General features: G+C 43.3%; 1 protein-coding gene across 1 annotated transcript; it reads left to right on the top strand.

Moving 5' to 3' along the window:
• Nucleotides 1-5,215: 5,215 nt before the first annotated feature.
• On the top strand, nt 5,216-24,394 carry LOC311099049 (uncharacterized protein; the record flags this gene model as incomplete). The annotated part of the gene is made up of 5 exons (XM_084139654.1): nt 5,216-5,294; nt 10,326-10,558; nt 23,414-23,530; nt 23,902-23,986; nt 24,116-24,394. The coding sequence occupies exons 2-5, from the start codon at nt 10,341-10,343 to the stop codon at nt 24,392-24,394; spliced, it is 699 nt and encodes a 232-aa protein (XP_083995780.1). The 5' UTR covers nt 5,216-5,294; nt 10,326-10,340.
• Between the last annotated feature and the right edge of the window lie 850 nt (nt 24,395-25,244).

Genomic DNA, 25,244 nt, shown 5'->3' with positions numbered 1-25,244 from the left:
CTCCTCTTCAATAGTAATATCATCAATTCTGACCAGTAACTTACCTGGGGTCAAAGGTCCCTGATTTATCACTAAAATATATAGGATGATCCATAGAGATGTCACTCTTCATGGACAGATGACTGGGTACTGGAGAGACTGATCTCCGAGTTTGGTTGGAGATTCTGGAAAACATAATAAATGACCATGAAACTGCATTTTAAAATATATCAAAATTATATTTCAATAGATAAAATACATTACATAAAGCATTAAAATATATGCCATTACATGATGCAACAAACATAAAACCTGACAAGCATATAACTGTAGTTATGTGGATGTGTTTCAGCAGGGTGAGGTCAGAGAGATGCTTCCAAGTCAGTATTTTTCTGAACTCATAAAATCTGTTACACAATCTGATGGGATGAATGTTCAACCCCATTTAAATAACCATAAGGTCTATATAGTACCTTTAAGTTAAGAAGTCACAGATCTGTTCATGGCAAAGCAGTTCAATTAATGTTATTAATTGATTCTTAAAGAATATAACTTATAAATCATGAGCCTCATCTTGAGGCGTCACCTGTGACAGTATTCATAAAGAGTAGGAGTACTGATCTGGGATCAGTTTTGCCTTTTAGATCATAATGAATAAGATTAAATGGACAGGGGGGACCTGATCCTAGATCGCCACTCCTCCTCTGGGAAACTTCATGTATGAAACCGAACACATAGTCGTAGTCTAGTTACAGCAGGTGTTTACTGCCATCTAGTGGAAGATACCAATAAAACACTTTATTATCAGGATGGGGAGACGGTTGAGCTGAAACAGAAAGTAAAGTTGTTATTTTGTACAGGATCCATTTTAAGACGACTGAGCAGAAAACACGATATGGAGAGAACAACAAAATAAAGTGAGTATTTCTAAGTATTTCTGAATAATAATCTATTCTAAAGGACAGAGTAAGAGAATGAATACCTGGAATGAGATATTACTAGTTAGTAGAACTGCTGCTTGAGTTTAGTTGCTGACAGACAGCAGTTTTCAAAGTGTTATCACATGTTATCAGCAAAACGTCTGGTAAAGATGGTGGAGGAGCTTTTAAATGATAGGGTTTTATGTTTATCTCAGGGTTTCTCAATCCTTTTGTTCTTGCCCAGCATTTACACACCTGATTCAACTAATCATCAGATAATTTAAGACAGTTTAATATTTGAGGCATACAAATGAACATTCTCAAATTAAAACCTTTTGGATTTGTAGGCCTGTTTACAATTATTATAGGCCTACAGTAATTCACATTTTGGAGGGAAAAAAGCACAGCTAAACCTGGTGGACATTTAATTCAATGACCAATGGAATGCTCTAAAACGTTAAACTCTGCTCACCCGGAGAGCCGGCCAATGGAAAACTAATTCACCCAGTCACCGTTATAACTTCATTTCCTTATTTGAAATTGAAAGTGACTTTGTAGCCTACGCATTTACAAAATGTCTGTTCAAACTGTGGCGCATATGGAACATTAGAACAGTGGTGGAAAAAGTAAAGATTCCTTAATAGAAAATGACTCAAGTAAAAGTGAAAGTCACCCAGTAAAATACTACTTGAATAAAAGTCTAAAAGTATTTGATTTTAAATATACTTATTTATCAAAAGTAAATGTAATTGCTAAAGTAAAGTAGGAATAATTAAAATTAAAATTACTTATATGAAGCAAACCAGACGGCACAATTTTCTTGTTATTTTCATTTACGGATAGCCAGGGTCACATTCCAACATTCAGACATCATTTTAAAAAAGCATTTGTGTTTAGTGAGTCTGCCAGATCAGAGGCAGAAGGGATGACCAGCGATGTTCTCTTGATAAGTGCGAATTGGACCATTTTCTGAATGTAAGGAGTACTTTTGGGTGTCAGGGAAAATGTATGGAGTAAAAAGTACATTATTTTATTTATGAATGTAGTGAAGTAAAAGTAAAAGTTGTTAAAAATATAAATAGTAAAGTACAGATACCTAAAAAAAACGACCTAAGTAGTACTTTAAAGTATTTTTACTTAAGTACTTTACACCACTGCATTAGAAGACGGATAAATGTGTTGATTTTAAAAGAAAGATGGCCAGATTCTGCTAGGTAGGCTACGAACTATTATAAAGTTAGGTCGTCATCACAGTAGGTTTGAGCTACAGTATGATGACTTACCAACCTGATGGTCTCCGTTGGAAATGTTGTGGAAAATGTTGTACACCCATTGGGCCTCCCGAGTGGCGCAGTGGTCTAAGGCACTGCATCGCAGTACTAGCTGTGCCACTAGAGATCCTGGTTCGAATCCAGGCTCTGCTGTAGCCGGCCGCAACCGGTAGACCAATGGGGCGGTGCACAATTGGCCCAGCGTCGTCCAGGGTAGGGGAGGGAATGGCAGGCAGGGAGGTAGCTCAGTTGATAGAGCATGGCGTTTGCAATGCCAGGGTTGTGGGTTCGTTTCCCACGGGGGGCCAGTATGAAAATAATAATGTATGCACTAACAGTAAGTCGCTCTGGATAAGAGCATCTGCTAAATGACGTAAATGTAAATGTAAATGTAATTAAAATATGTAACATAAACAACAAATGATATGCTCAGATACACAAAATACATCTGGTTTCAGATCTAGAAGATTCTCCTCTTCAATAGTAATATCATCAATTCTGACCAGTAACTTACCTGGGGTCAAAGGTCCCTGATTTATCACTAAAATGTATAGGATGATCCATAGAGATGTCACTCTTCATGGACAGATTACTGGGTACTGGAGAGAATTTACTGTTACAGCAGGTGTTTACTGCCATCTAGTGGAAGATACCAATAAAACACTTTATTATCAGGATGGGGAGACGGTTGAGCTGAAACAGAAAGTAAATGTGTTCTTTTGAACAGGATCCATTTTGAGACGACAGAGCAGAAAACGCTATATGGAGAGAACAAAAAAATAAAGTGAGTATTTCTGAACAATAATATATTCTAATGTACAGAGTAAGAGAATGAATACCTGGAATGAGATATTACTAGTTAGTAGAACTGCTACTTGAGCTTAGTTGCTGACAGACAGCAGTTTTCAAAGTGTTATCACATGTTATCAGTCAAACCTCTGGTAAAGATGGTGGAGGAGCTTTTAAATGATAGGGTTTTATGTTTATCTCAGGGTTTCTCAATCATTTTGTTCTTGCCCAGCATTTACACACCTGATTCAACTAATCATCAGATAATTTAAGACAGTTTATTATTTGAGGCATACAAATGAACATTCTCAAATTAAAACCTTTTGGATTTGTAGGCCTGTTTACAATTATTAAAGGTCTACAGTAAATCACATTTTGGAGGGAAAAAACACAGCTAAAACTGGTTTAGAGTAAATTATATGTCTATCAAAAATAATGTAAGAGAAATGTCTTGAAGAAGGACTATAAGAAAAAAAAACTGAAGCAAGATTCAATACAATGTGATGAGTTACTGCTGTGGCATGCAACTGACTGTTAGCGCCACCCTCTGGTTACTGTTGTAAAGGGGAGACACCTTGAAGCGTTTCCTGAAGTCTAAACGCCTCTGGGTTCAGAACTCTGTCTCAGTGCCCTGCTACAGTGGTACTGTTCGTTTTGCATGGCCCGGTGCTACGGGTGAGTGGACATTTAATTTAAGGACCAATGGAATGGTCTAAAACGTGCCAACTCTGCTCACCGGGGAGCCGGCCAATGCAAACCTAATTTACCCAGTGAACGTCATAACTTTATTTCCTTATTTGAAATTGAAAGTAAATTTGTAGCCTACGCAGTTACAAAATGTCTGTTCAAACTGTGGCGCATATGGAACATTAGAACAGTGGTGGAAAAAGTAAAGATACCTTAATAGAAAATGACTCAAGTAAAAGTGAAAGCCACCCAGTAAAATACTACTTGAGTAAAAGTCTAAAAGTATTTGATTTTAAATAAACTTAAGTATCAAAAGTAAATGTAATTGCTAAAATATGCTCGTATTAAAAATAAAAGTAAAGTAGGAATAATTTAAATTAATATTCCTTATATTAAGCAAACCAGACGGCACCATTTTCTTGTTATTTTCATTTACAGTTAGCCAGGGTCACATTCCAACATTCAGACATCATTTTAAAAAAGCATTTGTGTTTAGTGAGTCTGCCAGATCAGAGGCAGAAGGGATGACCAGCGATGTTCTCTTGATAAGTGCGAATTGGACCATTTTCTGAATGTAAGGAGTACTTTTGGGTGTCAGGGAAAATGTATGGAGTAAAAAGTACATTATTTTATTTATGAATGTAGTGAAGTAAAAGTAAAAGTTGTTAAAAATATAAATAGTAAAGTACAGATACCTAAAAAAAACGACCTAAGTAGTACTTTAAAGTATTTTTACTTAAGTACTTTACACCACAGCATTAGAAGATGGATAAATGTGTTGATTTTAAAAGAAAGATGGGCAGATTCTGCTAGGTAGGCTACGAACTATTATAAAGTTAGGTCGTCATCACAGTAGGTTTGAGCTACAGTATGATGACTTACCAACCTGATGGTCTCCGTTGGAAATGTTGTGGAAAATGTTGTACACCCATTGGGCCTCCCGAGTGGCGCAGTGGTCTAAGGCAATGCATCGCAGTGCTAGCTGTGCCACTAGAGATCCTGGTTCGAATCCAGGCTCTGCTGTAGCCGGCCGCAACCGGTAGACCAATGGGGCGGCGCACAATTGGCCCAGCGTCGTCCAGGGTAGGGGAGGGAATGGCAGGCAGGGAGGTAGCTCAGTTGATAGAGCATGGCGTTTGCAACGCCAGGGTTGTGGGTTCGTTTCCCACGGGGGGCCAGTATGAAAATAATAATGTATGCACTAACAGTAAGTCGCTCTGGATAAGAGCATCTGCTAAATGACGTAAATGTAAATGTAATTAAAATATGTAACATAAACAACAAATGATATGATCAGATACACAAAATACATCTGGTTTTAGATCTAGAAGATTCTCCTCTTCAATAGTAATATCATCAATTCTGACCAGTAACTTACCTGTGGTCAAAGGTCCCTGATTTATCACTAAAATGTATAGGATGATCCATAGAGATGTCACTCTTCATGGACAGATGACTTGGTACGGGAGAGAATTTACTGTTACAGCAGGTGTTTACTGCCATCTAGTGGAAGATACCAATAAAACACTTTATTATCAGGATGGGGAGACGGTTGAGCTGAAACAGAAAGTAAAGTTGTTCTTTTGTACAGGATCCATTTTGAGACGACAGAGCAGAAAACGCTATATGGAGAGAACAAAAAAATAAAGTGAGTATTTCTGAACAATAATATATTCTAATGTACAGAGTAAGAGAATGAATACCTGGAATGAGATATTACTAGTTAGTAGAACTGCTACTTGAGCTTAGTTGCTGACAGACAGCAGTTTTCAAAGTGTTATCACATGTTATCAGTCAAACGTCTGGTAAAGATGGTGGAGGAGCTTTTAAATGATAGGGTTTTATGTTTATCTCAGGGTTTCTCAATCATTTTGTTCTTGCCCAGCATTTACACACCTGATTCAACTAATCATCAGATAATTTAAGACAGTTTATTATTTGAGGCATACAAATGAACATTCTCAAATTAAAACCTTTTGGATTTGTAGGCCTGTTTACAATTATTAAAGGCCTACAGTAATTCACATTTATTAGGAAAAAAACACAGCTAAACCTGGTTTCAAGCAAATTATATATTTATCAAAAATAATGTAAGAGATGTCTTGAAGAAGGACTATAATTTTTAAAAAACTGAAGTACGATTTGGTACAATGTCATGAGTTACTGCTGTGGCATGCAACTGACTGTTAGCTCCACCCTCTGGTTACTGTTGTAAAGGGGAGACACCTTGAAGCGTTCCCTGAAGTCTAAACGCCTCTGGGTTTAGACTGACTGTTAGCGCCAGCCTCTGGTTACTGTTGTAAAGGGGAGACACCTTGAAGCGTTCCCTGAAGTCTAAACGCCTCTGGGTTCAGAACTCTGTCTCAGTGCCCTGCTACAGTGGTACTGTTCGTTTTGCATGGCCCGGTGCTACGGTGGACATTTAATTTAATGACCAATGGAATGGTCTAAAACGTGCCAACTCTGCTCACCCGGGGAGCCGGCCAATGGAAAACTAATTCACCCAGTCACCGTTATAACTTCATTTCCTTATTTGGAATTGAAAGTGACTTTGTAGCCTACGCAGTTACAAAATGTCTGTTCAAACTGTGGCGCATATGGAACATCAGAACAGTGGTGGAAAAAGTAAAGATACCTTAATAGAAAATGACTCAAGTAAAAGTGAAAGGCACCCAGTAAAATACTACTTGAGTAAAAGTCTAAAAGTATTTGGTTTTAAATATACTTAAGTATCAAAAGTAAATGTAATTGCTAAAATATACTTAACCCTCCTATTATGTTGTGGGTCAATTTGACCCGTTTCCACTTTTGCGTTGTCTAAAATACTAGTTAACCACTCTTTTTCGCCATGAAATTACATGACTTTTCCTCATTTAGGGTCATGAACCTAACTGCAAAATGTGGACACACTGATGTGTTGTGGAATGTCTGTGTACATTTTGTATACAAACATGATGTTGTGGGTCATTTTGACCCGGAGGCTTTCATGTGTATATATATTTGCACAGGTGCAAAACAAAAAAGTGTCTTTGATTTATTTTGTTTTGACTGGTCCTGGTTGCACTTTTAGAATTGTGTTTGGGTTAAAAAGGGCTTTCCCAAGCTTCTCCTCAGTGTGAGAGCAGCAGGTCCCTGACACAGACACTCAAAAATGAGCTCCAAAAGATTTTCAATCAATGAAGTCTTATCACAAATTCTGGACTGTGACAGTGAAAAAGAAGAAGAGGTTTCAGAGACAGAGGATATTTCAGAGATAGAGGACAATGCTGTTGATGATCCAGATTTTGTCTTCATTGAAGAGGATTCAGAGGAGGAGTCTGCCGTACCATCCCCTACATCAGATGAGAGACAGAGCATGCAACAAGCATCATCAAGAGAAGAGAAGACATGGAAGTCTAAAGATGGTCATATTGAATGGTCACCGTCACCACAACGAGGTCAAGGTAGACTCTCAGCTTCCAATGTAATAAAAATGGTTCCAGGACCTACACGATTTGCTGTCACTCGAGTCCATGACATACAATCAGCTTTTGAGCTCTTTTTACCCCAAGCAATAGAGAAGATTGTTCTGGACATGACCAACTTGGAGGGGAGCCGTGTGTTTCAAGAGAACTGGAAGCCACTGGATCGGATTGACTTGCATGCATACATTGGATTGCTCATATTAGCTGGAGTCTACCGGTCAAACGGAGAAGCAACGGCCAGCCTGTGGAATGAAGAGAATGGAAGGCCAATATTTCGGGCAACAATGTCTCTACAAGAATTCCACATAATTTCTCGGGTGATTCGCTTTGATAACCGTGATACCAGACCGGGTCGACGTGAAAGAGACAAACTAGCTGCAATCAGAGATGTATGGGATAAATGGGTGGAAATTCTACCGTTACTGTACAATCCCAGTCCTCATGTTACAGTTGATGAACGCCTTGTTCCATTCAGAGGACGTTGTCCCTTCAGACAGTATATGCCAAACAAGCCTGCAAAATGTGGCATCAAAATATGGGCAGCATGTGATGCCACATCAAGCTATGCATGGAATATGCAAGTTTACACTGGGAAGCCACCCGGCGGAGTGCCTGAGAAAAACCAGGGGATGCGGGTGGTGCTGGACATGAGTGAAGGGCTGCAAGGTCATAACATCACGTGTGACAACTTCTTCACATCCTACCGCCTTGGTGTTGAACTACAGAAGAGAAAGCTGACCATGGTTGGAACAATCAGAAAAAACAAACCTGAACTTCCCAGTGAGCTTCTGAAAATGCAGGGCAGAACTGTGCATTCCTCTAAATTTGCTTTCTCTGAAAATGCAACTGTTGTTTCATACTGCCCAAAGAAGAACAAGAATGTTCTTGTAATGAGCACAATGCACAAAGATGCATCGCTGAGTGCAAGAGAGGACATCAAGCCACAAATAATACTGGACTACAATTCCACCAAAGGAGGAGTTGACAATTTGGATAAAGTCACAGCAACATATAGTTGTCAGCGCATGACTGCCCGCTGGCCTTTGGTGATTTTCTACAACATTGTGGATGTGTCTGCTTACAATGCCTATGTCCTGTGGACTGAAATCAACCAGCAATGGAATGGTGGCAAATTGTACCGACGCCGGCTTTTCCTAGAGGAGCTCGGCAAAGCTCTCATCACTCCCAAGATCCAGAGGAGAGTCCGGCCTCCTCGGTCGACAGCAGCTGCATCTGCCGTCCAGAAAATTCAAGCTGGACCATCAACACATGCCTCCAATCAACCAGAAATGGATCCAGTGGATACAGGCAGTGGCAAGAAACGGAAAAGATGCCAGCTCTGCCCCCCTCGACAAGACAGTAAAACAAGTACCACTTGTGTAGAATGCAATAAATACATCTGCAGAAAGCACACACACACATTGTGTTCAACATGTAGAGAGAAAGACTGAAGGGATAATATGGACCAATAGGGGGGGAAAAAACCTACTTGGGGAAACTGAAAAATCTTGTTTGTGAGAAAGGAAATATGTTTAACAAATAGTTCTTAAATATTGTTTAAAAAAAATAAAAAGTATTGTATTTCTTCTTTCTGAAATGTCTGATAAGACAAAATAAAGTTGTTTCTGTTTTTACTTAATTCTTTGACTGTCTTGAGTGTGTTTAAACTGTGCGGGTCAATTTGACCCGTAACATAATGGATGTCATTTTTTTCCAGCAAAGCACAAGGGTTAAGTATCAAAAGTAAAAGTAAAGTAGGAATAATTAAAATTAAAATTACTTATATTAAGCAAACCAGATGGCACAATTTTCTGGTTATTTTCATTTACAGATAGCCAGGGTCACATTCCAACACTCAGACATCATTTTAAAAAAGCATTTGTGTTTAGTGAGTTTGCCAGATCAGAGGCAGTAGGGATGTTCTCTTGATAAGTACGAATTGGACCATTTACTGAATGTAACGAGTACTTTTGGGTGTCAGGGAAAATGTATGGAGTAAAAAGTACATTATTTTCTTTATGAATGTAGTGAAGTAAAAGTAAAAGTTGTTAAAAATAGAAATAGTAAAGTACAGATACCTAAAAAAAATGACCTAAGTAGTACTTTTAAGTATTTTTACTTAAGTACTTTACACCACTGCATTAGAAGACGGATAAATGTGTTGATTTTGAAAGAAAGACGGGCAGATTCTGCTTGGTAGGCTACGAACTATTATAAAGTTAGGTCGTCATCACAGTAGGTTTGAGCTACAGTATGATGACTTACCAACCTGATGGTCTCCGTTGGAAATGTTGTGGAAAATGTTGTACACTCAGTGTATTAAAATATGTAACATAAACAACAAATGATATGCTCAGATACACTAAATACATCTGGTTTCAGATCTAGAAGATTCTCCTCTTCAATAGTAATATCATCAATTCTGACCAGTAACTTACCTGCGGTCAAAGGTCCCTGATTTATCACTAAAATGTATAGGATGATCCATAGAGATGTCACTCTTCATGGACAGATGACTTGGTACTGGAGAGACTGATCTCAGAGTTTGGTTGGAGATTCTGGAAAACACAATAAATCACCATGAAACTACATTTTAAAATATATCAAAATTATATTTCAATAGATAAAATACATTACATAAAGCATTAAAATATATGCCATTACATAAATCAACAAACATGCAGCTCTAAGAGGGCAGGAATTTGACGAACTGACTTGTTGGAAAGGTGGCATTCTATGACGGTGCCACGTTGAAAGTCACATATGCATCGTTTTTCAAAACATAGTGAACCTGGAGGCAAAAAGCGAACCCCACATTCTAACTAAATGTTGTTTATTAGCACTCAAATCTATCCATGGCATTTTTGGCACAATTTGGTGAAAGCCCCAAAGCGTTCAGAAAGCCTCTGTTTCCCACCACTAGTGGACACCCGCGTGAGTGTCTTTCAGAACCCCTCCTAAAACCACCTGTTTCGTTTTGGTCGTTGTTAGTGACTCTTTGTTAGTTCCTTCTTCTGTTTGAGAGACAATGTTTTATTTAATGTTGAGGAATGTAACAATGTTCATGTGTTTAAATTAAATAACCCGACTGTTTGTATATGTCTGTTAGTAAATGTTTTATTTCTAAGAGATCATGAGTAAAAGAGAACAATTGACATTCTAGAATTAGTTGTCACTGTGTTCACCACAACCAACATGCTGCATCTCTGTTTAAGGGTCAGTGGTCTAAAATGAGTCTCTCTGGGGAGAGAGATGAGGGGGTCCCTGCCTCTAAAATGAGTCTCTCTGGGGAGAGAGAGGAGGGGGGCCCTGTCTCTAAAAGGAGTCTCTCTGGGAAGAGAGAGGAGGGGGGCCCTGCCTCTAAAAGGAGTCTCTCTGGGGAGAGAGAGGAGGGGGGCCCTGCCTCTAAAATGCATCTCTCTGGGGAACATGACACCAAAGCTAAGAGGTGAGATGACAATTTTATGAAGAATTTATTACGTTTATTTCTAAAATAAATAGCTATCTTAAGATGAATGCACTTACTGTAAATCACTCTGGATTAGAGTATCTGCTAAATCAGGAGTTCTCAATCTGGGGTCAGTGGAGGTACTGCAGGGGTTCTGCAGCACCCTGACTGGACTCGTTGCAATGGAAGACATTTGATAGAATTTTCACACGACACGACCACTTTGCCTACTCTTCATTATTGCCTAATATAATGGAATGTATATATTTTTAACCAATTCTGATGGTTGTTACAAGCGGAATTTTGACAATATTACCGTTATACCAACACACTCTTCACACCCGTTTAACAACTCTAAATAGCTTTGGCATCGTAGGCATCAAGTCCCTTGCCAATAATGTTGCCTACTATGTTGCATACAATGTTCATTTTCATCGAACACATATTTCGCCCTAGATGCCTTCAATTGCCCAATTTATAGCCATGGCCAATTTAGGAAGATTTTTTAACAACGTGATTGTCACGATCGTCTAGAACAGGAGACCAAGGCGCAGCGTTGCGAGTGAACATAGTGTATTTATTAAATGCTCACACGAGCAAAAAACAAATAAACAACGAATCCGTGACGTCTGTGGTACAACACGCACACACACGAACAAAATCCCACAAACACAAGGTGAACACAGACAGTTTAAATATTGCTCCCAATCAGAGACAACGAGCCAACAGCTGACACTCGTTACCTCTGATTGGGAGTCACTCAAACAAAGAAATACAACAACCTAGAAATAGACACAACAGAACTACCAACCTAGAAATAAACACATAGAATGCACACACCCTGGCTCAACATAATGAGTACCAGAACCAGGGTGTGACAGTACCCCCCCCTAAAGGCGCGGACTGCGACTGCGCCTCAACTAACCAAAACAGGGGAGGGCTGGGCGGGCATACCTCCTCGGTGGCGGTTCTGGCTCCGGCCTTGACCACCACCCTTCAATACCCACCCCAATGCGCCCCTGGTCCAGTCTGGCCCCGCCGGCTGGAGCAGGACTGGACTTAACAGGAGCGGTCCTTTCCAGGCTGTCGACTCGCACCCCTGGCTTGGTGCGTTGAGGAGGAATGGGCCTTACCAGGCTGACTTCTCGCACCCCTGGCTTAGTGCGAGTGGCAGGAACAGGCCGGGTCGGGCTGGCGACGCGCACCGTAGACTTAGTGCGGGTGGCAGGAACAGGCCGGACCGGGCTGGCGACGCGCACCGTATGTTTGGTGCGAGTGGCAGGAACAGGCCGGGTCGGGCTGGCGACGCGCACCGTAGACTTAGTGCGGGTGGCAGGAACAGGCCGGACCGGGCTGGCGACGCGCACCGTATGTTTGGTGCGAGTGGCAGGAACAGGCCGGGTAGGGCTGGCGACGCGCACCGTAGACCTGGTGCGGGTGGCAGGAACAGGCCGGACCGGGCTGGCGACGCGCACCGTAGACTTGGTGCGGGTGGCAGGAACAGGCCGGGTCGGGCTGGCGACGCACACCGTAGACTTGGTGCGGGTGGCAGGAACAGGCCGGACCGGGCTGGCGACGCACACCGTCCATTTGGTGCGAGGGGCCGTAACAGGCCGGACCGTAACAGGCCGGACCGTACTGGGGACACACACCACTGGCTCTACTTTGACCAGTAGCCCCCGTAACCTGGTGGCCTTCTGAATACGCCCCTTTTCTGCCTCCGTCAGCCCCATCTTCCATGCCGTGTGCCCCCCCTACAAATTTCTTGGGGTTGCCTCTCGACCCTCCGACGCTGCTCCCACGTCCAGGTTGCCTGTTCCTGGACACGCTGCTTGGTCTTGGTATGGTGGGATTTTCTGTCACGATCGTCTAGAACAGGAGACCAAGGCGCAGCGTTGCGAGTGAACATAGTGTATTTATTAAATGCTCACACGAGCAAAACAAATAAACAACGAATCCGTGACGTCTGTGGTACAACACGCACACACACGAACAAAATCCCACAAACACAAGGTCAACACAGACAGTTTAAATATGGCTCCCAATCAGAGACAACGAGCCAACAGCTGACACTCGTTACCTCTGATTGGGAGTCACTCAAACAAAGAAATACAACAACCTAGAAATAGACACAACAGAACTACCAACCTAGAAATAAACACATAGAATGCACACACCCTGGCTCAACATAATGAGTCCCAGAACCAGGGTGTGACAGTGATGTTGCGCTCCAAAGGGATAACTTGAAAAAACATGATGTAGGTAATTAAATAATGAAAAGAAAACGTGTTTATTATACACTTAGAAAAGAAGGTTCCTTATAGAACCAAAAAGGCTTCTATCACTTCCTTAATATATGGAACCACTAAAAGTTAGATATATTTTTGGGTTCAGTGAAGAAGAACCTCTAGAGTTCTGATCAACGAAAGGTGAATGTTTTGAGGATGTGAACCCAGCAGCCCTCCAGTGGTCAGATCAAGCCCACCCGTTTTTTCCAGCGCCCGGCACGGGATTCGAACCAGCCACCTTTCTGCCATAGGTCCAACTCCTGCCACTGCTCCAACTCCTTAGCCGCTGGGCGAAAACCTGAGTTAATCTTCAGAAATAAGCATGAGTTAATCTATGAAGACATACATGGTATCATTTATACATAATTATTATACATAAATCATTGCCAAAAGCACAAGACATATCTATATTATTTATGGATTGATCATATAGAAATATATGACCTACTCCAAAGCAATTACATGTGGCGCAGGAACCACTGACTTACTGCAATATTCTATAGTATTATCAAGACACCTTCTGTTAACTCTTAACTGGTTAGGACAGCTCATGAGGTGTCCTAAATATCTGCCGACTAGGTGGGACTAGAGGCTTCATGCATAGCTTTAATTTATACCCATAAGAGTAGAAGTCTTTATTCTCAGCACTTAAATGACCAATTTTCTACTCTGAGACACTTTGTGGATATGGGCCCAGATCTCAAAATATTGTTATAAAAAAAAACTTAGAATGTTTGTTTTACATAATTAAAAAAATGCAAGCCACTGTAAAGACTGGGTTTAGTTTATTGTGTGGCTCTGCTCATGTCCGCGTTCTGGAACTGCCCGCGTCCACGTACAGAACTGCCCGCGTCCACGTACGGTTTGGCGCCAAGCATATTGTCCAGTTAGGAGCAGAGTGGTCTGAGGTGATCTTGGGGAACAACAACGGAGTTCGATACAGTGTTGAGACACCGACGTTTATTGTTCAATTTGCTTTTTGGTTTACGGTCAGGGACAGTATGAGTGTAGCCAGATCCTTTTCACTCGCTATTCTTGTTTCATTTTGTGGTTAACCAGATTCGTCATCATCCTCGAGACAAGGGACAGACGAACGACCTGCTAGTTAGCCAAGCTAGTCGGTACAGCTAGCTAAGCTAGCTACTCTACCAGCAGCATCCTAGTTACCCTAGCTACCACTAAATCATTACCGGCTTCCTGCATTTATTGTGGACCGATGGAGCTCCCTGGTTGTTTCTTCCACCTGTTAAATACCGTGGAGGGCTTCTCCCTCTCTCGTTGACGGATGCTGGCCTACGCTCCCTCTGTCCGGTTCTCCTCTCTTCACTAGATGGACGGTAACTTTAATGTTTAACCCCTCTGTGTCCAAGGACTGAACTTTTGAATATTATTTTCGGGGCGCCTCAATTTTTTACAACGTTTTTTTTCTGATAAAAGTAGTTAATTGCATCTGCCATGGAGCCTTGTTTCATAATATTACCTTCTGTCCCTGGTTATGAAGTAATCGCGAAAAAACAGGCCTTATGTTTCGTCATTTTTCACCCTACCAGCTCCTATTAGTTCTATTGAGCTCCGTGACACCGACTCGCCTTCAGAACGTTCTATTCCCAGCCCATTGTTCTGCGTCACAAAGCCAGCTTCACTATTGTTATCAATGAGACCTGCCTGCGTTAACACTGTAGGTTTACCTCAGGTAACTTATTATTAACAAGGTTACGGCTACTTGGTGAGCGTTAACCCTGTAGGTTTACCTCAGGTAACTTATTATTAACAAGGTTACGGCTACTTGGATATTCAATCCAAGCTAAATTTATTATATGCAAAATGTATGTATGATAAGTATGATGGTTCGTATACGGGCTCACTGAAATACCACGCAGGGCAGACAGAGAACTGATCCATTGTTACAGGTTCTTCATTCCTTCTAAGCTATTCATCACATACAGATCCAATTATGAGAAAATAGAACCCCACAAAGGTTACGGCTACTTGGTGAGCGTTAACCCTGTAGGTTTATGTCACGAGGTGAGGTGTATGTGTGGTGGAAGTCAGGCGCAGGACACCGAGGCTCAGTCCAAAAGAGTTTACTCAAAAATTCCAAAAGGAAACGGTAAACAAACGACCTCAAACAAAAAGAGGCGAGCATTTACGCACAATGCGTAAAACACTAAATAACAAACAAGAAACAAAACACGCAGCACAAAGACAGGCGAACAACAACACACAATCCTACCAAGCAAAAAGACGGAACTTATAGGACAGGTGATGAATACACAATAGGACACAGGTGTGACAGACAGACAAAAGCAATCACACACAGAAACATAGATCGGTGGCAGCTAGTACTCCGGGGACGGCGACCGCCGATGCCTGCTCGTACCAGGAGGAGGAGCAGCCTCGGCAGAATCCGTGACAGTACCCCCCCCTTGACGCGCGGCTCCAGCCGTGCGCCGACCCCGGCCTCGGGGACGGCCAGGAGGACGCGGACCCGGGCGCGTGGGATGCCCACGGTGGAAATCAGTCAGGAGGGATGGATCGAGGATGTCCCTCCTGGGCACCCAGCACCGTTCCTCCGGACCGTACCCCTCCCACTCCACGAGATACTGGAGACCACTCATCCGGCGCCTCGAGTCCAAGATGGTCCGGACTCTGTACGCCGGGGCCCCCTCGATGTCCAAAGGGGGCGGAGGGGTCTCTCCTATCTCATTATCCTGGAGTGGACCAGCTACCACCGGCCTGAGAAGAGACACATGGAACGAGGGGTTGATATTTTTGTACTCTATAGGCAGTTGTAACCTGTAACACACCTCGTTCAACCTTCTCAGGACTTTAAAGGGCCCCACAAACCGCCGACCCAGCTTCCGGCAGGGCAGGCGGAAGGGCAGGTTTCGAGTCGAGAGCCAGACTCGATCTCCCGGTGCGTACACCGGCCCCTCACTGCGGTGGCGATCGGCGCTCGCCTTTTGTTGACGGATGGCACGCTGCAGATGGACATGGGCAGCGTCCCACGTCTCCTCCGAGCGCCGAATCCACTCGTCCACCGCAGGGGCCTCGGTCTGGCTCTCGTGCCACGGTGCCAGGACCGTCTGATACCCTAAAATACACTGGAAAGGTGTTAATCCGGTGGAGGAGTGGCGGAGAGAGTTCTGGGCCATCTCTGCCCAGGGGATATACCTCGACCACTCCTCCGGTCGGTCCCGGCAATAGGACCTCAAAAACCTACCCACATCCTGGTTCACACGTTCAACCTGCCCATTGCTCTCTGGGTGGTACCCCGAGGTAAGGCTAACCGAGACCCCCAGGCGTTCCATGAAAGCCCCCCAGACTCTGGAGGTGGACTGGGGACCTCGGTCGGACACAATATCCTCGGGGACCCCATAGTGCCGGAACACGTGGGTAAAGAGGGCCTCGGCGGTCTGTAGGGCAGTAGGGAGACCCGGCAGTGGGAGGAGACGACAGGCCTTAGAAAACCGATCCACAACGACCAAAATGGTGGTATTACCCTGGGAAGGGGGTAGATCGGTCACAAAATCTACCGAGAGGTGGGACCATGGTCGTTGTGGAACGGGCAGAGGATGTAACTTACCTCTGGGCAAATGTCTAGGTGCCTTACACTGGGCACATACCGAGCAGGAGGAGACATAAACCCTCACATCCCTGGCTAACGTTGGCCACCAGTATTTTACGCTAAGGCAGTGCACCGTCCGACCAATACCAGGATGTCCAGAGGAGGGTGATGTATGAGCCCAAGAAATAAGCCGATCACGAACCTCGAGCGGAACGTACGTCCGCCCCACAGGACACTCGGGGGGAGTAGGGTCGGTACGCAGCGCCCGCTCGATTTCCGCATCGACCTCCCATACTACCGGAGCCACCAGACAAGACTCCGGCAGTATGGAAGTAGGCTCAATGGACCTCTCCTCTGTGTCATACTGCCGGGACAGGGCGTCTGCCTTACCGTTCTGGGACCCAGGGATGTATGTGATCTTAAAAACAAACCGGGTCAGGAACATGTTCCACCTAGCCTGACGAGGGTTCAATCTCCTAGCTGCCCGGATGTACTCCAGGTTACGGTGATCAGTCAGAATGAGGAAAGGGTGTTGAGCCCCCTCAAGCCAATGCCTCCACACCTTTAGGGCCTGGACTACAGCTAACAGCTCCCTGTCCCCAACGTCATAATTGCGCTCCGCCGAGCTGAGCTTCTTAGAGTAGAACGCACAGGGGCGGAGCTTAGGTGGCGTGCCGGACCGTTGTGACAGGACTGCCCCAATACCGGTCTCGGACGCGTCCACCTCTATTTGGAAAGGCAAAGAGGGATCCGGATGCGCCAGCACCGGGGCCGAGGCGAACAGGTTCTTCAGCTTGACAAATGCCCTGTCCGCCTCAGCTGACCACTGCAAGCGCACCGGACCCCCCTTTAGCAGGGACGTAATGGGAGCTGCAACCTGTCCAAAGCCCCGGATAAACCTCCGGTAGTAATTAGCAAAACCCAAGAACCGCTGCACCTCTTTTACGGTGGTTGGAGTCTGCCAATTACGCACAGCCGATACCCGATCTACCTCTATCTCCACGCCAGACGCGGACAACCGATAACCCAAAAAGGAGACGGACTCCTGGAAGAACAGGCATTTCTCTGCCTTGACATACAAGTCATGCTCCAACAGTCGTCTCAATACTCGGCGCACCTGGGCTACATGCTCGGCTCGTGTAGAAGAGTACACTAGAATGTCGTCAATGTACACCACTACACCCTGCCCATGCATGTCCCGGAAAATCTCATCAACAAAGGATTGGAAGACTGAAGGAGCATTCATTAACCCGTACGGCATGACGAGATACTCGTAATGACCCGAGGTGGTGCTAAATGCTGTTTTCCATTCATCCCCCCCCCCTAATGCGCACCAAATTGTACGCGCTCCTGAGATCTAACTTTGTGAAGAACCGCGCTCCGCGTAATGATTCCGTCATCGTCGCAATCAGTGGAAGTGGGTAACTGTATTTTACTGTGATCTGATTGAGACTACGGTAATCAATACACGGGCGCAATCCCCCGTCCTTCTTCTTCACAAAGAAGAAACTCGAGGACACCGGAGAAGTAGAGGGCCGTATGTATCCCTGTGCCAAGGACTCGGCTATGTAAGTCTCCATAGCCGCAGTCTCCTCTTGAGACAGGGGATACACATGACTCCTGGGAAGAGCTGCTCCAGTCTGGATATTTATCGCACAGTCCCCCTGTCTATGAGGAGGTAGCCTTGCTGCCCTCGATTTACTAAATAATAGTGCTAAATCCTCATACTCGGGGGGAATGCGCAGTGCGGGCACTTGGTTCGGACTCTCTACCGAGGTCGCCCCTATGGAAACACCTAGACATCTCCCTACACACTGGGCAGACCACTCCATAAGAGCCCTCTGTTGCCACGCTATGGTAGGATCGTGGGTACTTAACCAGGGAAGCCCCAACACCACTGGGTACGCAGGAGAGTCAATCAGATAGAACTGAATGATTTCCTCATGACCCCCCTGCGTAGTCATCGTCAGCGGTGCTGTGACATCCCTGATCAGACCCGACCCCAACGGCCGGCTGTCTAATGCATGGACAGGGAATGGAACTTCTACCGGCCGAAGGGGAATTCCTAACCTAGCACAAAATGCCCGATCAATAAAGTTCCCAGCTGCGCCTGAATCTACTAGCGCCTTATGCTGGGAATGAGGTGCCACCTGTGGAAAACGCACAGGAATACTCATGTGACCAACAGAGAGCTCTGGGTAAGTGGGGCGCCTACTCACCTGAAATGACTCCCCAGTGCGTGACCTGTTGTCCCCTCTCTCAGAAGACCCTCCCCAGCACCTGGCCGTGGTGTGTCCTCCACGGCCACAGTTGGTGCAGGGGTTGGTCCTCCTCGGGTTCTCCCTCCTCCTCTCTCTAGCGCCAGCACCCCCGAGCTCCATAGGAATAGGCTCGGAGGTGCTGGAGGATGAAATGGACGACCCCCACTCGGGACGTCCGCGGGTAGCCAGCAGGGTGTCTAGACTGATGGAGATGTCCACCAGCTGGTCGAACGACAGGTTGGTGTCCCTGCAGGCCATCTCACGACGAACGTCCTCTCGTAGGCTACACCGATAGTGGTCAATGAGGGCCCTCTCATTCCATCCCGCATCCGCTGCTAGTGTCCGGAACTCCAGTGCGAACTCCTGTGCGCTCCTCTTCCCCTGTCGGAGGTGGAATAGACGCTCTCCCGCCGCTTTCCCCTCAGGTGGATGATCGAAGACAGTCCTGAAGCGGCGGGAAAACTCCGCGTAGGTGATGGTGGCGGCGTCTATTCCCCTCCATTCGGCGTTGGCCCACTCCAACGCCTTCCCGGAGAGACAGGAGATGAGGGCGGAGACGCTCTCGTATCCCGAGGGCGCCGGGTGTATGGTGGCAAGGTAAAGTTCTACCTGTAGGAGAAAGCCCTGACACCCGGCTGCAGAACCGTCATATGCCCTCGGGAGCGAGAGCCGAATGCCACTGGGTTCCGGTGCTGAGAGAGGAGGACTGGCCGTTGGTGCTGGGATGGTGTGAGAAGGCGTGGGCACCTCCCGATTCATCAACCGGCGCAGTCTGTTGGACACCTCGTCCATGGCGACCCCGAGTTGCCGGATCATGGCGTCCTGGTAATTAATCCGGTCTTCCAGGGAATCGGGTATCGCCGCTGTTCCTGCTGACTCCATGGAGATGGTGTGTTGTTCTGTCACGAGGTGAGGTGTATGTGTGGTGGAAGTCAGGCGCAGGACACCGAGGCTCAGTCCAAAAGAGTTTACTCAAAAATTCCAAAAGGAAACGGTAAACAAACGACCTCAAACAAAAAGAGGCGAGCATTTACGCACAATGCGTAAAACACTAAATAACAAACAAGAAACAAAACACGCAGCACAAAGACAGGCGAACAACAACACACAATCCTACCAAGCAAAAAGACGGAACTTATAGGACAGGTGATGAATACACAATAGGACACAGGTGTGACAGACAGACAAAAGCAATCACACACAGAAACATAGATCGGTGGCAGCTAGTACTCCGGGGACGGCGACCGCCGATGCCTGCTCGTACCAGGAGGAGGAGCAGCCTCGGCAGAATCCGTGACAGTTTACCTCAGGTAATATATTATTAACAAGGTTACGGCTACTTGGTGAGCGTTAACCCTGTAGGTTTACCTCAGGTAACTTATTATTAACAAGGTTATGGCTACTTGGTGAGCGTTAACCCTGTAGTTTTACCTCAGGTAACTGATTATTAACAAGGTTACGGCTACTTGGTGAGCGTTAACCCTGTAGGTTTACCTCAGGTAACTTATTATTAACAAGGTTACGAATGCTGCGCAGGTTCACTGAGTTGCAAACCAAATGGGTATAATGGGGTGATTGTTGTCTAATCGGGTGGTCTAGCTAATGGATTTGTAGATCTGACACAGTTGCTACTTCAGATTATGAGCCTAGAAAGTGTCATGAAGTGTCAGGTCTCCCGAGTGGTGCAGTGGTCTAAGGTGCCACTAGAGATCCTTGTTGTCGTAGCCGTCCGCGACCAGGAGACCCGTGGGTTCGCTACCCACTGCGGGCCAGTATGAAAAAATAAATAAATAATGTATGCACTCACTAACTGTAAGTCGCTCTGGATAAGAGCGTCTGCTAAATGACGTAAATGTAATGAATTAGTTATGTAGTACCCACATCCGGCCACAAGGATGCGCAAGAGTGCCATAAACCCATACTGTTTTTTGCCATATAAACCCTAAACCTAACAATCAATCAAATGTATTTATAAAGCCCTTTTTACACCAGCAGATGTCACAAAGTGATATACAGAAACTCTTACCCTACTTATAACCTATTTTAGCCGTAACCCTAACCCCTAATTCTAGGGTAGGGTAGCCTAGAACACTTTTATAAACTATTTTAGTAATAATATTATCTTAGTAAATACAATTATAGTATTAAATAGCGTTTTGATTATTTTGTTGTTGTTTTATTATATGTATAATTGCAAGACAGAACAGTTGATAAATAAGACACATTTGTTTTATTTTTCAAATGTGGTTTGAATTGGGTGACCTAGTAACCTCTGTGTGAAAGTCCAGCAATTGGCGTGGGGCAGGTTTGAGACTGATCTAATACACTTTATTTCTCAGCTGCCTCACCAATGTCTGTACGTGAATTAATAACTTGTAATTGCTAAATATTTCCAATAGATCGCAGCATAAGACAACGAAGCATCAGTTATAGGCTACAAGCAGCAATATGATTGACATAAAATATTATGCCTCCAAATACTATATGTCCCATGATTTTCTAAGATGGTCACTCATTACTTTAGCTAGCTATATATCTCGTATTAGGCCTGTGATGCTTTTGGAAGAGCAATTAAATAGTGACTATAGCAGGTGTTAAACCCCTGGTAAATAATCACTAGTCAGATGCTTTAACCTCAACCCTAGTATTCATGTATTATAAAACATGATCTTAATATCTGATATTGGGAGTAAATAACCTCAGAATAGAAAAGACAAGAGTGCATCTTCCAGCCCGCCAATAAATTACATCAAATCAAATGTTATTTGTCACATACATGTGTTTAGCAGATGTTATAGCGGGTGTAGCGAAATGCTTGTGCTTCTAGCTCCGACAGTGTAGTAATATCTAACAAGTAATATCTAACAATTTCACAACATATACACACAAAATTAGTAAGGAATATAATTTAAGAATATATACATATATGGACAAGCAATGACAGAGCAGCATGGACTAAGATACAGTAGAATATTATAGAATGCAGTATATACATATGAGATGAGTAGTGCAAGATATGTAAACATTATTAAAGTGTACAGTGATTTCAGTAGGCAGCAGCAGCCTCTAATGTGCTAGTGATGGCTATTTAACAGTCTGATGGCCTTGAGATAGAAGCTGTTTTTCAGTCTCTCAGTCCCAGCTTTGATGCACCTGTACTGACCTCGCTATTGGATGATAGCGGGGTGAACAGGCAGTGGCTCGGGTGGTTGATGAATCTGACAATGAATGTACTAGGAAAATACGTTTTTCTCGACCAGAGGTGACTAAATTAATGTTCAGGCTTATTGATAATCGTTATAGTAATGAAGTATAATTTCAAAACATGAGCATAAAAACAGGTAATAATAAACATGAATCATCATTATATTATTTCACAGTAATCTGTTAAATGCTTTTTCAGTCGTTCCTCTTGCGTTAGCAGTGTGGAAAGGGACAGTAAAAAGCGTGTGCAGGATTTTTCCTGTGAGGGGGAGTGGTGGTGTATCCAGGGAGAAAACTAAACCAACCTTCTAAAATGTAATTAATGGTCTTATGCTGCCATCTATTGGAATTATTTAGCAACTGCAGTAGTACTGAATAAAGTGTATCCTTACTAAGGTAGCAATTACTCAGAATTACAAAATATGACATTTTCTAGTTCATTTTACCACTTACGACCATAAAATAACCATTTATAGTATAACAAACAATGAAACTGACATAAACCAAAAACACCATACATTTAGTTAACTATATATATATATATATATAACTATTTATTTAGATGGGTGACATTATCTGCCAAAGTAACACCACTGTAGATAAAGAAGAGCTCTCCAGTAGGTGAACCAAAACATTCAAAGGACATTTTCTCAAAATTGAGGTTACAAGTTTATCATCTTTAAAAGCAGAATAACTTTCCCATTGTTCCTCAACTGTAGTGTATGATATACCTTTTTCTAGCTGAGTCTCTACTTTTATCCAATGTAAAAAACACCATTTCAAATTTTGCTACATAAGACTAAATCGAGCCGGTCGGCCACATTTGACTGTGTAAAACCTAGCAGTACTACTTATTTCTCTGAGAGTGAGGCAGGTATATATTATTACTGTCTAAAACCTAGCAGTACTACTTATTTCTTTGAGAGTGAGGCAGGTATATATTATTACTGTGTAAAACCTAGCAGTACTACTTATTTCTCTGAGAGTGAGGCAGATATATATTATTACTGTGTAAAACCTAGCAGTACTACTTATTTCTCTGAGAGTGAGGCAGATATTATTACTGTGTAAAACATAGCAGTACTACTTATTTCTCTGAGAGTGAGGCAGATATGTAGTATTACTGTGTAAAACCTAGCAGTACTACTTATTTCTCTGAGAGTGAGGCAGATATATTATTACTGTGTAAAATCTAGCAGTACTACTTATTTCTCTGATAGTGAGGCAGATATATATTATTACTGTGTAAAACCTATCAGTACTACTTATTTCTCTGAGAGTGAGGCAGATATATTATTACTGTGTAAAACCTAGCAGTAATACGTATTTCTCAGAGAGTGAGGCAGATATATATTATTACTGTGTAAAACCTAGCAGTACTACTTATTTCTCTGAGAGTGAGGCAGATATTATTACTGTGTAAAACATAGCAGTACTACTTATTTCTCTGAGAGTGAGGCAGATATGTAGTATTTAGCAAAAAACATGATTAGAGTAGATGAGAGACGTAATGTTTGTCTCTGTTGTGTTGAAGCCCAATCAAGCAAGAGAGACCAGCCTCCCCTGTCCCCAGCTGTGTGTCCATGAAGAGTGACCAGTCTATGGATCAACCTATATTCTTCAGAGAGGGAGACGTTTCTACTGAACAAAGGTAAGAATAACTCATGGGTCATGGTCAGTGAGTTAAACAACACTGTCTCTAGTCATTTCTCCTCTCCCATTTTCCAATTTATTTTTATTGTTTTCATAATCCATAGGCTAATCCTTTTTTCCATTTGCATAGTCCTGAATCAATATTAAACTAACACAACATTCCCTCCCTGTGTGTGTGTGTGTGTGTGTGTGTGTGTGTGTGTGTCTGTGTGTGTGTGTGTGTGTGTGTGTGTGTGTGTGTGTGTGTGTGTGTGTGTGTGTGTGTGTGTGTGTGTGTGTGTGTGTGTGTGTGTGTGTGTGTGTGTGTGTGTGTATGAGTGTGAGTGCACTCCCTGGATGAGGAGATGTAATCTCATGTTTTGTCCACAGAAACCAACAGGAGAGATCAGAGTCAGAGATTCTCAGTGGTCAGTCTTCCCAGAGTCATCAAACAGACCTGACCTCCATATTCAGTGTATGTGGTCCTGTTATGTACATTTCTTTTTGTTTATCTCAAGTAATGTTGATCTGTCAATCATTCATTAATGTGTTAATGAGAAAGCATTTAGTCTCTTGCTTAACTTATTTACTTGATTTATTTCAGTTGCTTGAAGAGAATATTATGACATTTGTGAAGAACGAGCTGAAGATGTTCAAAAGGATTCTTAGTCCAGAACTCCCAGAAGGCTTTGAGAGTCAGAAGCAGGATAAGGAAGTGGTGGATGCTGAAGATGAGAAGCAGGAGAGCAGTGCCAGAGAGGGGGCTCTGAAGATCACACTGCACGTCCTGAGGAAAATGAACCAGAAGGAGCTTGCTGACACACTGGAGAAAAGTAAGAGTTGTCTGCCTCATGTTGAAAGCTGTTTTATAACAAACATTTAAAAGCTGTAGCTGGACCTCCATCACTTAGGACTTAACACAGATTAAATAGAGTAATCAAATCTCACATTGTTGTCAATTTCTGCTCAATCTTGCATGCTTTCTCAATCAGCTGTAACTGTATATGCATTCGTAAATCAGGTTCTTTCTTGAGTTGGGCTCTGAGATGTAACAACCGTTGAGCATCTGATTTTATGGTTGATTGTGGAGGAAAGGGGTTGAGTGTGTGTATATTCCACATCTGTTGCAAGGGGATGTCAGGGAGAATATAGGATGAACCACAATAACTGTTTGCTAAAATAATAATTGCTTGTTAAAAATGAAATGTAATACAATGGCAATCGGGGTTATATGTTAAAATCCTACGCATGAACTGCCAACATTATTACGCATATTAATTGATAATGATGGAAAATAAGATATGAAAGATATTTGAATAGATATATATGTTTTAAATTTATTAATTTAAATATTTGTATATATATATATATATATATTTATATATATATATATATTGAGGTGACAGCATTGGAAATGCTTTTGGCGGTTAACCTGCTTCTGTTTTGTGGGTGGCACTGTGTGCTGTTTTTGATGGATGGCTCCTGGCCTCTCGAGGCCCTAGGGATCCGGAGGGACGGGGGTGGGATGCCGATCACTGGGTTGACGGCTCAACTTGGGATGGGGAGGTGCTTTAGTGGGGGAATTAGTGGAGAACAATTGGAGGGTTACTTAGTAGCAATGCAAATATCATGGTACAGCAATGGATGGACACTCAATCATTACAGTATTTTTTATTGGTAAATTTACAAACATACAGTGGGGGAAAAAAGTATTTAGTCAGCCACCAATTGTG

Source organism: Coregonus lavaretus, assembly GCF_964263955.1.
Source record: "Coregonus lavaretus genome assembly, chromosome: 2".
NCBI lineage: Eukaryota > Metazoa > Chordata > Actinopteri > Salmoniformes > Salmonidae > Coregonus > Coregonus lavaretus.
This window is presented reverse-complemented; position numbering and strand designations above follow the sequence as displayed.